The sequence below is a fragment of the Melanostigma gelatinosum genome (assembly GCF_949748355.1).
Source record: "Melanostigma gelatinosum genome assembly, chromosome: 8".
NCBI lineage: Eukaryota > Metazoa > Chordata > Actinopteri > Perciformes > Zoarcidae > Melanostigma > Melanostigma gelatinosum.
In genome coordinates this window covers 5,935,014-5,945,926 of record NC_136641.1, presented here as the reverse complement: position 1 = coordinate 5,945,926, position 10,913 = coordinate 5,935,014, and the positions used below count along the sequence as shown (strand labels likewise).

At 46.1% G+C, this 10,913-nt stretch overlaps 1 protein-coding gene across 2 annotated transcripts; it reads right to left on the bottom strand.

Moving 5' to 3' along the window:
• Positions 1-1,494: 1,494 nt before the first annotated feature.
• vwa1 (von Willebrand factor A domain containing 1) lies at positions 1,495-10,073 on the bottom strand. Of its 2 annotated transcripts, XR_013772160.1 has the most exons (7): positions 9,709-10,073; positions 6,637-7,194; positions 4,784-5,113; positions 4,298-4,573; positions 3,875-4,147; positions 3,000-3,082; positions 1,495-2,709 (listed from the first exon to the last, which is right to left on the bottom strand). XR_013772160.1 is itself a non-coding variant. In XM_079273019.1 (6 exons), the coding sequence occupies exons 1-6, from the start codon at positions 9,791-9,793 to the stop codon at positions 3,054-3,056; spliced, it is 1,551 nt and encodes a 516-aa protein (XP_079129145.1). In that variant the 5' UTR covers positions 9,794-10,073; the 3' UTR covers positions 1,495-3,053. The 2 variants fall into 2 exon arrangements, 1 of the variants encoding a protein (XP_079129145.1); XM_079273019.1 differs by having other exon boundaries at positions 1,495-3,082.
• Between the last annotated feature and the right edge of the window lie 840 nt (positions 10,074-10,913).

The following is a 10,913-nucleotide window of genomic DNA, read 5'->3' as shown; positions in this document are numbered from 1 at the left end:
TATATACTCTGATAAATCATAATATAGATTAGACCAGCGGTTCCCAAACTTTTTAGGCCGCGCACCCCCTTCTACATCCCGACCGGGTTCACGCACCCCCAATCCCCCACATCTTAAAAAAGAAGAAGCAACAGAGCCCATTTATAGCGCATAGAACTCGGACCAATGAGAGAACAGTTTGCTCGCGCGTGGCGTTTGTTTACACTATTTAGTCCGCTGTTAAATGTTGCAGTGTGAACACAAACCGAACAAAGGAGCAACTGCAACATTGTATCATATTAATCCCTGAATCAGAACAAAGCAAACAAACTGAAGGTGTGAAAACGGCCTGAAACACTGCAACAAAGTTTCAATGACTTTCAGTTACACAAGGCGTCACTTTTAAAGAGCAATCAGGATGCGAGCGCACACGCACAGGCTCAGAGGCAGATTGCATCACATTTAATTTACAATTAACCACACATAGAATGAGACTGCAGTTGTTTTGGCTGTTTTGTAACTCCTCCAATTTCGATATAAAAGCTGTAAGGGGCTTTTGACTTGCACTGGCATGCTTGGTGTTCAGGTGGCGACATAAATAAGAGGGCTTCAGACAGATGTCAGCCAGAACCTCACTGCACACCACGCACTGTGGCTTTGGGCAATCTGCGTTGCCAATCCAAGTGAAGCCCAGACACAGATACTTTTCATCATATTTCCTCTTTTTTTTCCCAGTCTGATGCTCTCTCATTTCCTCTTTTTTTACCTTGACTCCGCGATGGGCCGATGTGCTCCTGATTTGTCTGTGCAATCCCTTCCTCCTTCCTCCGTCTCATCTTCCTCTGACTCCCGTTCGATTTCTTTTCCCGGTGTCTCCCCAACACACCTCTCCGTTCCCCTCTCTCTCTCTCTCTCTCTGTCCCTCTCTCTCTCTCTCTCTCTCTCTCTCTCTGTCCCTCTCTCTCTCTCTGTCCCTCTCTCTCTCTCTCTCTCTCTCTCTCTCTCTCTCTCTCTCTCTCTCTCTCTCTCTCTCTCTCTCTCTCTCTCTCTGTCTCTCTCCTCTTTTATGACTGATAGCTTCAGATGTCCCACCTGACAGTTTCCCCGATTTTCAGCCAGTTTATCATATTTGCATGAATGTTGCTGAATGAATGAAGTTAGCTGTTAGCTGACGTTAGCTGCACAAGCTAGGCTAGCTAGTGTACGTAAAAGACAGTCTGGCGGCAGGAGCTGAAGTGCATTTATTTATTAAATTGTACGTTTTTAATTTTAAATTGAAATCTTACAAGGGGAATTGTTATAATTCATGTAACCGAGCGTCTTGGGTTCGTGTATAAGGGCACTTATCATACAGTAGTAACTGGAGTCGGGAGATTAGACATCTTGTATCAGCCCACGGCTACTCTCTTTATTATTGTTTTCTCCTTTGGCCAGAGGCGGGGGTTGCGCCTTCGCTACGGCAACCCTCAAGGACATATCATCGTCAACAGAACGACAAACACGAGACAGTCTGTTACATTCATGTTTTTATTTTGTGAAAATTACATTTAATATTAATTATTACAACATTAGACCACCATTACATTTTTCCTCTCGCGCACCCCACACTTTGGGAATCCCTGGATTAGACTCATATCTGGGTACCCTGATCTAGTTTGGAATTGTTGTATTTCCCAAAATGTGGAAGAAATTATTCAGACCAAAACTATAGTTCAATAGTGTTATTATGAATGTTACTTTTCTTGATAAATGTAGTCCCTATGAGGTACAGTTTCATTGTTAAGTGATTTAAAGGGGGGCTTTATTGATTAAGTATTGCATTTGCAAATAGATCGGAGACTTGCAAGAGACAGATGTAAAAATAATGGTCTCAATCGAAGCAGCAGAGGCCAAAATATCCAGATTTGTTGTCCCTAGAATGAGTCAAAATCCCAAAATGCACTTCCCAAAGTCTTTCATTAGACCCACTCTGCCTGCTAAATCATTCAAAGCAACGAAGACATACAACTGTTTTCACTGGCTGAGTACACCTCGCGACTCATAAACTCAGTAAAATCAGTGGAGTTCGTCCTTATCTCTGTCCGCAATGCTACATTGTACTATAATAATACATTTCTTTAAATACACATAGTACAAACAACATTATGAAAGGACTTTATTGCATTTTTTTCTATTACATGTGTTAAATTTCAATCGTGGTCAACCAACATCAAACAATACATTTGCTCTGAGAGAATACCAGTAAAAGATCAGCTGTAAGCCTGTTAGGATGCTTTCAGTAGGGGGCAGCAGAGACTCGCTGAACAAGAAGGTAACATTCTTAATATGTAAACAGCATGTCTGTAAATACTGTGCTCTATTAATTATCATACTTACATGATTTTTGATGAATAAATATGAATAATGGATCCATGTCCACGGACAGACGCTACTCTCCGTCATGCTCATTTGTGTCAAACACAGCATCTGTGTGGACGCTCTGTTCAAAGCAATCCTGAAGACCCTGTTATTAGGGACCTGGCGTTGACGTTCCCTTGCACACAAGTGTCAAGCATGTGCTGAAAGAGAAGTAATTTAAGTACAACTCGTAAGCATTCATTATAAACGTAAATCAAATGTTCTCTGTGTGTTAGCAGGATTTGGGCATGAGGCCGACACATGGTGCAAAGCCCTTCTCCGGAACAAGCCACGTAAAAATATCCAACATTCCCAGCACGCCCGGCTCTGTTTCTGCAAGAAAAAAAAAATCATCTTATGCTTGCAACTCTAATCTGTAACATTATGCATTTACTACAGGTATAAATCAGATGAGACGAAAAAAAAAGGAAAAGCAAATAGTCCTCTGTGTTGCACATTGTAGCCGTCAACATGTGGCCACATTGTCCCGGACCACTCTCAAGTGTCTATGGCTTCCACATGAGTGCTCAGTGAGCCAAACCACACGGCTCTCCTGGATGACATCCACAGAGGGGAGAGGCAACGGAAAATAATTACGGAGGAAAAGTCAGCATTCTTCTTGCCTTCATCGTGCCTCCATGTTTGGTAGGGAGCACTTGCAGCAGCTGAAGGGGGTGCTATGATTGGTAGCCGTATGGTAATGCGTCTAAAGAACGGAGAGAGAGGGGGGGGGGACAAGTTGAGACGTTGACATTCGAACATTGACACATTTGGGCAAAAGTCAAAGTGTTGTGAATCCTCTTCACTCAGCCAAATGGAACTAATCTGGAGCTACTTATTCAGTCCGACATAAACATGTTTCTGTTTCGAGGGGCTGTTCACTCCAATTACAGAAAAACATATTCATGACATGTGTCTATGAGTTCTATGTCCACACCGATGAAATGACAGCTGAATGTAATGTCATTTGTGCAGCTCACAGTAATGAAGAATTACATTTAAAAAAAAAAGTTATTTTAGGGATTATTACTCTGGTAGAAAGAAGATATAATAACTAAACTGTTGAGTGATTTATCCACGCCTGGCTCTGTCCATATGTGACTAAATCCCCCTACAAGCACCTCAACAGGCTCGCTGATGAACAAAAAGTCTTTGTGTAAAAGCCACAAATCACGAGTTTGATGGAGGGATACGTGTCCAGAAAAATGTCTTGAACGATTCCTGGTAACGTCCTGGAGCCTCTGCTGGGTTGCTTGGCAACTAATGTGAGAGGGGTATCAATCTTCTCATCAGTAACTGATTCATATGTTCCAAAATGTCAGACTTTCTTTGCTTAGGCTAACTGCATCCTGGCTCTAGCTGCGTAGTCAACGCTAAACTCTCTCAAAGAAAGCAAATATGTCAATTTCCCACACTATCCCTACAAAAGATGGACCCGACCAACTCTAAGACTTCACTTCATGGCGTGAAAACGTCCGGGCTCCCTGTCACCACTCACTTGAATTGAACTGTGCGGTGCAACACAGCCCCTCCCCTCGCGCCGTCCGGTAAATGGGCGACACACACACTCTGGTAGCCGGGGGGAGGCGTGTGAGGCGCGTCGACAAGGAGCCGGGGGGCAAATAGAAGGAGCGCTGGCCGGGGACCGAGCTCTGCCGTCCCTCCCAGGTGAGCCAGTAGCCCCTCAGAGAGCCCGGGCTGCTCCTCCAGTCGACCTGCACCGCGTCACTGCCCACCGTGGTCAGCTGCAGGTCTGCCAGGGCCGGAGTCACTGCAAATGAAGACCACACCGGTCGTTAGACAGAGTACATTTCTAAAAGGAAGGCAATTGTAGAGCAGAGGATATGAATGAAGAGGACTTTAAAAAAGTACATGGACCCTTAATCATCGAGTCCGACCGCATTGTCTTCGCGCGACTCACCTTCCTGGGTGCACACTTTGACGGACATGGCCCTCTCCGTGCCCGAGGCGTGCCGGGCACTGACCGTGACCAGGTACGTGGTGTCTGGTTGGAGGTCCCTGAGGAGCGTGGAGTTCTGCGTCCGGCCCACGGTGACAGCGTGGAGCTTGCCCCTGGGCAGGGCGGAGTACTCCACGTAGTAACTCGTGACCGTCTCCGGCTGAGAGGGACCCCAGCTCACCCGGACGCTGGTTTGGCCCGACTCAGAGACCGTCACCATGGCGGGGCTCAGCACCTCTGGGGGGGGAACAGTGAGTCAGCGTGAGCTCATACGAGGAGAATAACCTCCCCATGATCATTTAATTCAGCTTGATTGATAATTGGCTGGATGATTTCATACTAACTAGAATAGAATAAAAACAAGAAGCTAGAGATGGCACACTTCAAATGAATTAATTCCAGTTAATAAGTAGCATTTCAAGTCTTGTAAAAATGTGGCTTTTCAACCTGGCTTTGTTTTGAAGGTGATGGAGAGCGTGTTGAACGCCTGGTCGTTGGACTCCGGGGTCAGCGTGGCGGTGTACGTGGTGTCGGGCTTCAGGCCCGTTAGCCTGGCAGTGCTGGACTCTGCAGACTGGGTCAGCCTCTGGTACTGACTACCACTGGTGCTCGGACTGGTCCCGCCTCCTCCTCCGCCGCCTCCCGCTTCTCCCGGCGGCAGCGAGCTGAAGCGGATCTCGTAGTAGCCCGTCAAACCGGACAGGACGGGCCGCCACTGGAGCGTGGCCGAGTCGGTGGCGACGTCGCGGACGGTGATGCGCTCGGCTCGGATGATCTCTGCGGGGGAAGGAGAAAAAGATGAATGAAGTTTGCTCGTAATTCTGCACAGAGAACAAAAAAAGGACGGCGATGCTAAAAATGGGTTTCAGACAGCCACCCACGCGGAGAGCCAGACTTAGGTTTCTGGATGCATTCGTAGCGCTTGAATTAAGACAACTTGAAATAGCCAACCCAGTGAGGCCCTGCAACAAAATAACTAATGTCACAGAGGCATTGATATCTGTGATCAGACCGTAAGGCACCAAGCAAGGACTGGTGCATTTCTGCTTGTTGAGCACAAGCCCTTTTTCACACGATGCATCATGTCTTACATGCAGCAATGACACAGTATACTGTGTCATTGCTGAGGTGTCCCTTGTGAGCTTTCTTCTCTTTCTCTATATATACATACATACATACATACATATATATATATGTATATGTATATGTACATGTATATATGTATGTGTCATGTCTGGCATGGTGTTGGTGGATGCAGCGAGGGAAATTGAATCATTAATCCAATAATAGATCGTCCTATCTCATTACAGTAACTCTCACATAGGCACACGGACGCTCTCAATGTCCCGGCTTCCTATTTAGACTCACTGTCTTCAGGAGCATGTGTGGAATCAGGGAGGAGCACGGAGATATTTACGACTCGTGAATGAGTGGTGGATTACGAAATGCATCGAGCACAGAGCGGCGTAGAGGGGGACGTGTTTTTGTAGGCCAACATCGGAACAGTTAGCATCGCACTGGTTCACTCGACAAAAAGACAATCGGATTCTTTCTCTTCTTTCTTTAAGACACATAAAAGCTTGTGTTAACCACAAAATTCATTTCAGACACGTAAACCAAAAAACGATTACATTTATAGCTTCCTGGTTGTACGCCTCTGCCAACCAATCACGTCACAGTTTACATCCGTGTCTGTCCAAAATGTAATCACCTCATCCTGTCAGACATTTGTGTGAAACTGTCATAACTAGCACATGAATTCTTGAGTTATGGCTGTAAAAACATATTAGTGAGGTCACAAATCAGTTCATCCTTGAGTCCAAGTGGCCGTTTATGCCAAATTTGAAGACTTTTTCTCCAGGTGCTCCCGAGATATCGCGCTCACGATAATGGTCCATACGTACGGGCGACCCTATACATAATGTACTCGCCGACGCGGGGCTTTTAACCCATTGACCTCGTGACGAGGGAACCGGAAGCGCAAAAAGCGAACTCATTTACAGGTTTTAGGAATCGTTCTTCAGCACTCGATTGCACTGCGGACCCTGGACGCAACTTTCTTTCTTGCATTGTGGGAATTTTTGAGGGGCACTGTATAACGTTACGGCATAAACCTCATATCCGGAATTTGGATACTCAAATAAAATGACAGTAAATATGGTGTACTATGTGATAAATAGGGAGAGCGATCAGTTGATCCATTACTGTTATTATGGAATAATAACAATCATTTTTGGTGGCACACTTCAGACTCCGTACATTCAGCCTCAAACATCCCCCGCTATCCCATTCCGACTCACCGATGATGGCGTCCCGCAGGTCCTCTGTGATGATGCTCATGTCATCGATGTCCACAAAGTACAGGTGGTTCTCCACCAGCGGACTCACCACCTGCCTCAACACCTGGTAGTTGCCGTGCCCGGTGGAGACCACCAGCACCGCCACGCCCTCCTCCCGCAGCTCGGCCATCGGCCCGATCACATCGCCCGGCTTCACCCCGTCCGTCAGCCACACCAGCACTCTCGGGAGCCCCTCCCGGGCCCCGCCCGGCGCCCCGGGCCTCAGCGCCCTATCCTTGGCCATCCTCAGCGCCTCCACCGTGTTGGTGTCCCCCCTTAGAGGCTTGACGTTCCTCAGAGCCCCCTGGAGGCCGCTCTGGGCGCCGTGGGCGTCGAAGCCGAACTCGAGGCGGGGCCGGGTGCCCACCTGCAGAAGTCCCACCCTCACCTGGTCCTCCCCCAGCGAGAAGGGGAGGAGGAGCTCCGACAGGAAGGCGAGCATGCGGGAGTGCTCGTAGGACGACACGCTCCCCGAGGAGTCCAGCAAGAAGAGGACGTCTCCCTCGCAGCAGTTCAGCACTGTGGAGAAGAAAAGTTTAAATCAATGCAAATCAGGCAATCACAATGAATACGAGGGCCGACCGCCTTCTGATGCTGGAGGAGGAACTCCCTCTATGATTCCTTTTTACTCCCACAACTTGTTCCACAGGTCCCCTCTTGGTCCACTGACACAAACACACACACACACATTTGGAATCTCCCTGTCTGCGTCCAGCTTCCTGGAAGAACAACGTTTATAGGGGATATTGTCGAGATGAAAGCAGCAAAGAGTCAGCAAGCGAGTAATGACAGCGAGGATAAGAAGAAAGCCAAACAAACAGGAAGCGGCAGCGTGATGACTTCAGAAGGAGTGGGAGATTGATAAAAGGCATCCGAGCACAGAGCCAGGGAGTGGACTCTTTTTCTCTCTCCCCCAATTTTCCATATTTCGTAACAGAAGCAAAGCGAAAAGTGGATGCCAAGAGTGGAGACAGAAGGGGGGGACAGTAGCTGTTGGGCTTTAACTGTAGAGGGAGTGGACAGAAGAGAGGTGGGACACGGGGAAATAAAAGGCGTGAAAAGGATGTGAGGCTGAGATGGGGGGGTGCGCGTTCCATGTGAGAGACGAGGAGGAATGTTGGATGGCCATATACAGAGCCGAGAGAGAAACAGAGACAGAGAAGCAGACAGATCCAGGCCGAATCTAAAGAGCAATATTAAGTTGCAGATTGTGCAGTCAATCGAGAAGAAGCGCCCTCTGTTAAAAGTGGTTTCAGGGAGAAAGAAGCACAACAAAACACGTGAGAGACCCAAAACCTTCCACTGCCCCAGGGTTACTGTGATTTAATAAGACTGCAATTACGGCATCGACTCAGACACCTTGACACGTTTTGGAAACTTTGGATGCCTCTCCTTTGTTTTTTTCTCTCCATTATTTGAATGTAACACATGAGGTGAGGCGTTGAGATGACTCTGAGGCGTCGAAGAGCTGAGAATACAGCGAGGCCTGTACACACACACACACACACAGATGTGCGCTGTCTTTCTCTCCATCAGCCGGAAGAATTCCTTAGATCTTTTGGACTTCGGAGCCCACCGCGCCGTACCCGCCCCCCACCTCTACCTATGTGTGCAGGTATGTCTTTATCTATAAAACCACATGTTGGCGTCTGGAGAGAGATTTACTTCACTGTTTAGAGAGAAGACTTGAAACACAACAGGACCCGCTACACGTGGACATCACAGTATATGGGTCTGACACTGACACGTGCCTGAACAATATAGATTTTGAGGGCTGGATGTGCGGGGATGATATGAGGACAACAATTCCCTTTGAATGTATCACAATCACATTGGTACATTGGCCAAGATCCTTCTTTTTCTGTGGCCTGCGGGTCGTGGGGATGGTAGGTCTTATAAAAGCTAAACTGGCACTTATAAAAAGCCCAATTACCGTGAGCTATATGTGGGTTGAGTGTCATCAGGTCCCTATTAATGGAAATAGCCAAAGCGACCACTCACTCACCGGGCTACTATGTTAACGCGGTCACAGAGATGGCAGACTCGGCGATGTCGCCGCCGCCAAGTTTAGCCTCTCAAGACATGCCGCCGCCCTGAGTTCTTAGCGCATGGGTGTTAACGGCTGGTGACGTTTTGTTTTGAATCTTCTGCCAGTGTGTGTCGTCACTGATTGGGAAACTGGTGACAATTAGAGGCGCGTGTTGGCATCAAAACCAGCCTGTAAACTCACCGAGGACTGTCTCAGCTCCAGTGTGAGAGAAAGAAAAGAGAGATTTTATTGCATCTTAGTGGCCTATGTCAAAGATGCGGGAATCTAAAACTGCAGATCAGTCATTCTCGTGCTCAGTTTTCTTTTCTCCGTAGATTATTACTTTAATGGATGCCATAATGATTAAGATGTTACTATCTCTCACTTGATCTGGAGACTGTTTTTGCCGTTACCTTGGAAGCCACTGCTGTAATGCCAAGAGATGTCATCAACTGACAATAATCTGGGAATTCAAGCCCCTTTCTTGTGTGTGTGAGTGAGTGAGTGAGTGAGTGAGTGAGTGAGTGAGTGAGTGAGTGAGTGAGTGAGTGTGTGTGTGTGTGTGTTATATAGGGAGCACCTGAAGCCTTCCCCAGGCCGCCCTGATTGACCCCTGTTTTGAGGAAGCACTGCCTCAGGCTGTGGGATTTCGTCAACTGACAATTCCAGACCTGGAGTCTTGCCACTTTGCTGAGAACACTGGTGTAATATCAACCCCACCCTGATCCACCAGGAGCTCCAGTCACTCCACCTCCTGCAGCAGCATCAGTTTCTCATGGAAATATAATGTCATCTCTGGTTATGCGCCACCAACACTTATTATTATATAAATATATATACATACATATAAATAAATATATATTTATATAAATTAAATAAAAAAAGAGATGTATAAATAAATAAATATATATATATATATAATAAATATATGAATAAAAAAAATAAATAAATACATAGATATAAATATACTGGATCAATGGGGTACATGCCTGAGGGGGGCTTACCTCCTTCAGGTGCAGTGTTCTGCGTAGCCGACGGCCGCAGGAGCACACACAGCAGCGCCCATGTCGCCAGCATGCGGCTCTCCATCACAACAGTTATGAGTTAGTTCCCCAAATTACGACACAAATGGGTTCCTGAGTCAACCGTATATCCACCTCAGCCCGGAGGAGCGCATTCCCAGTCAGTGAATTACTTTACTTAGTCAGGAGCATAATTGAGTCACGTCCAGTCCGGATTATTTTTGTTTTTATTTCGCTTCTTCTCTCTCTCCCTCGGTGAGCATGGTCGCTCGGTGACTGGAGACGCTGGAAGTTAAACTTTAACTAAACTGTGAACTTCCAGTCCCGTGCGCGCTGCGTCTGGACGCTCCCTGTCAAGGCGAATGCACCTCGCTCGCGCTCGGGACAACGAATATCAAGCACGCGATGCAAGTTTTCCGGGCAAAACTTTCAAAATAAAACATTCGTTCGCTTTTAGGCTATCTTATTATCTTAAAAGAAACGCAATGACAATTGGCCTGTTGGCCAAAATACAGTTATGGATTTAGTGTTTTAGGGATTTATTAATTATAAACAAACGTATTCTCACAAAGTAAAGTGTTCCTAATGCAGAATGGTCCCTTTCAGAGTATTATATTAGCCTACCAAATATGCTATGCCATTTGATCATTATTGTTGACTTTAACGGATTCATGTAGTGTTGTCTGGTTTAATAACAATGACAATTATTTACATTAAGTAGGTTATATTATGTTAAAAAATATATAGTTTTCAAATAAGTAATTCCTAAATTAAAAATGTTAAAGGCCCTTAGTGGAGTTTTCTTGTAAGCAGAGTTGTTGGTCACCAAAAGGCATTGTGTGTGTTGTGTGTGTATAACAAAAACGTTGAATGCATTTCCTTCTTTCAAAACTGCATTATTTACATCCACGTTTATCTGCTGACAACCTTTTTCTTCCTGGCCTTTCCTGGCACAGTGCTACGTTTCTTAACTGTTCCTCCACCTGTAGATCAGTGGGATAGTTTGAAACCACTGGCAGCATTGTGTGTCGATTTAGCTATTTAAGTGTGCATGTGCATCCTCACCCCAAAAGAAAATGTCTGCAAAGTAACTCTAGCTGTCAGATACATATAGAGAAGTAAATAAATACAATATTTAAATGAGAAATGTAATAAAGTATCATAAAATAGAAATACCCCAGTTAAGT

Bases quoted from the DNA above. Each gene is read 5' to 3' on its own strand.
- vwa1 (XM_079273019.1), bottom strand. From the start codon at position 9,793: ATGGAGAGCCGCATGCTGGCGACATGGGCGCTGCTGTGTGTGCTCCTG. The intron at 4,574-4,783 runs GTTGAAAAGCCA...TTCCCCCCCCAG, and splicing joins CACCTTCAAAACAAAGCCAG to AGGTGCTGAGCCCCGCCATG. The intron at 3,083-3,874 runs GTGAGTGGTGAC...TCCGTTCTTTAG, and splicing joins CACCGCACAGTTCAATTCAA to ACGCATTACCATACGGCTAC.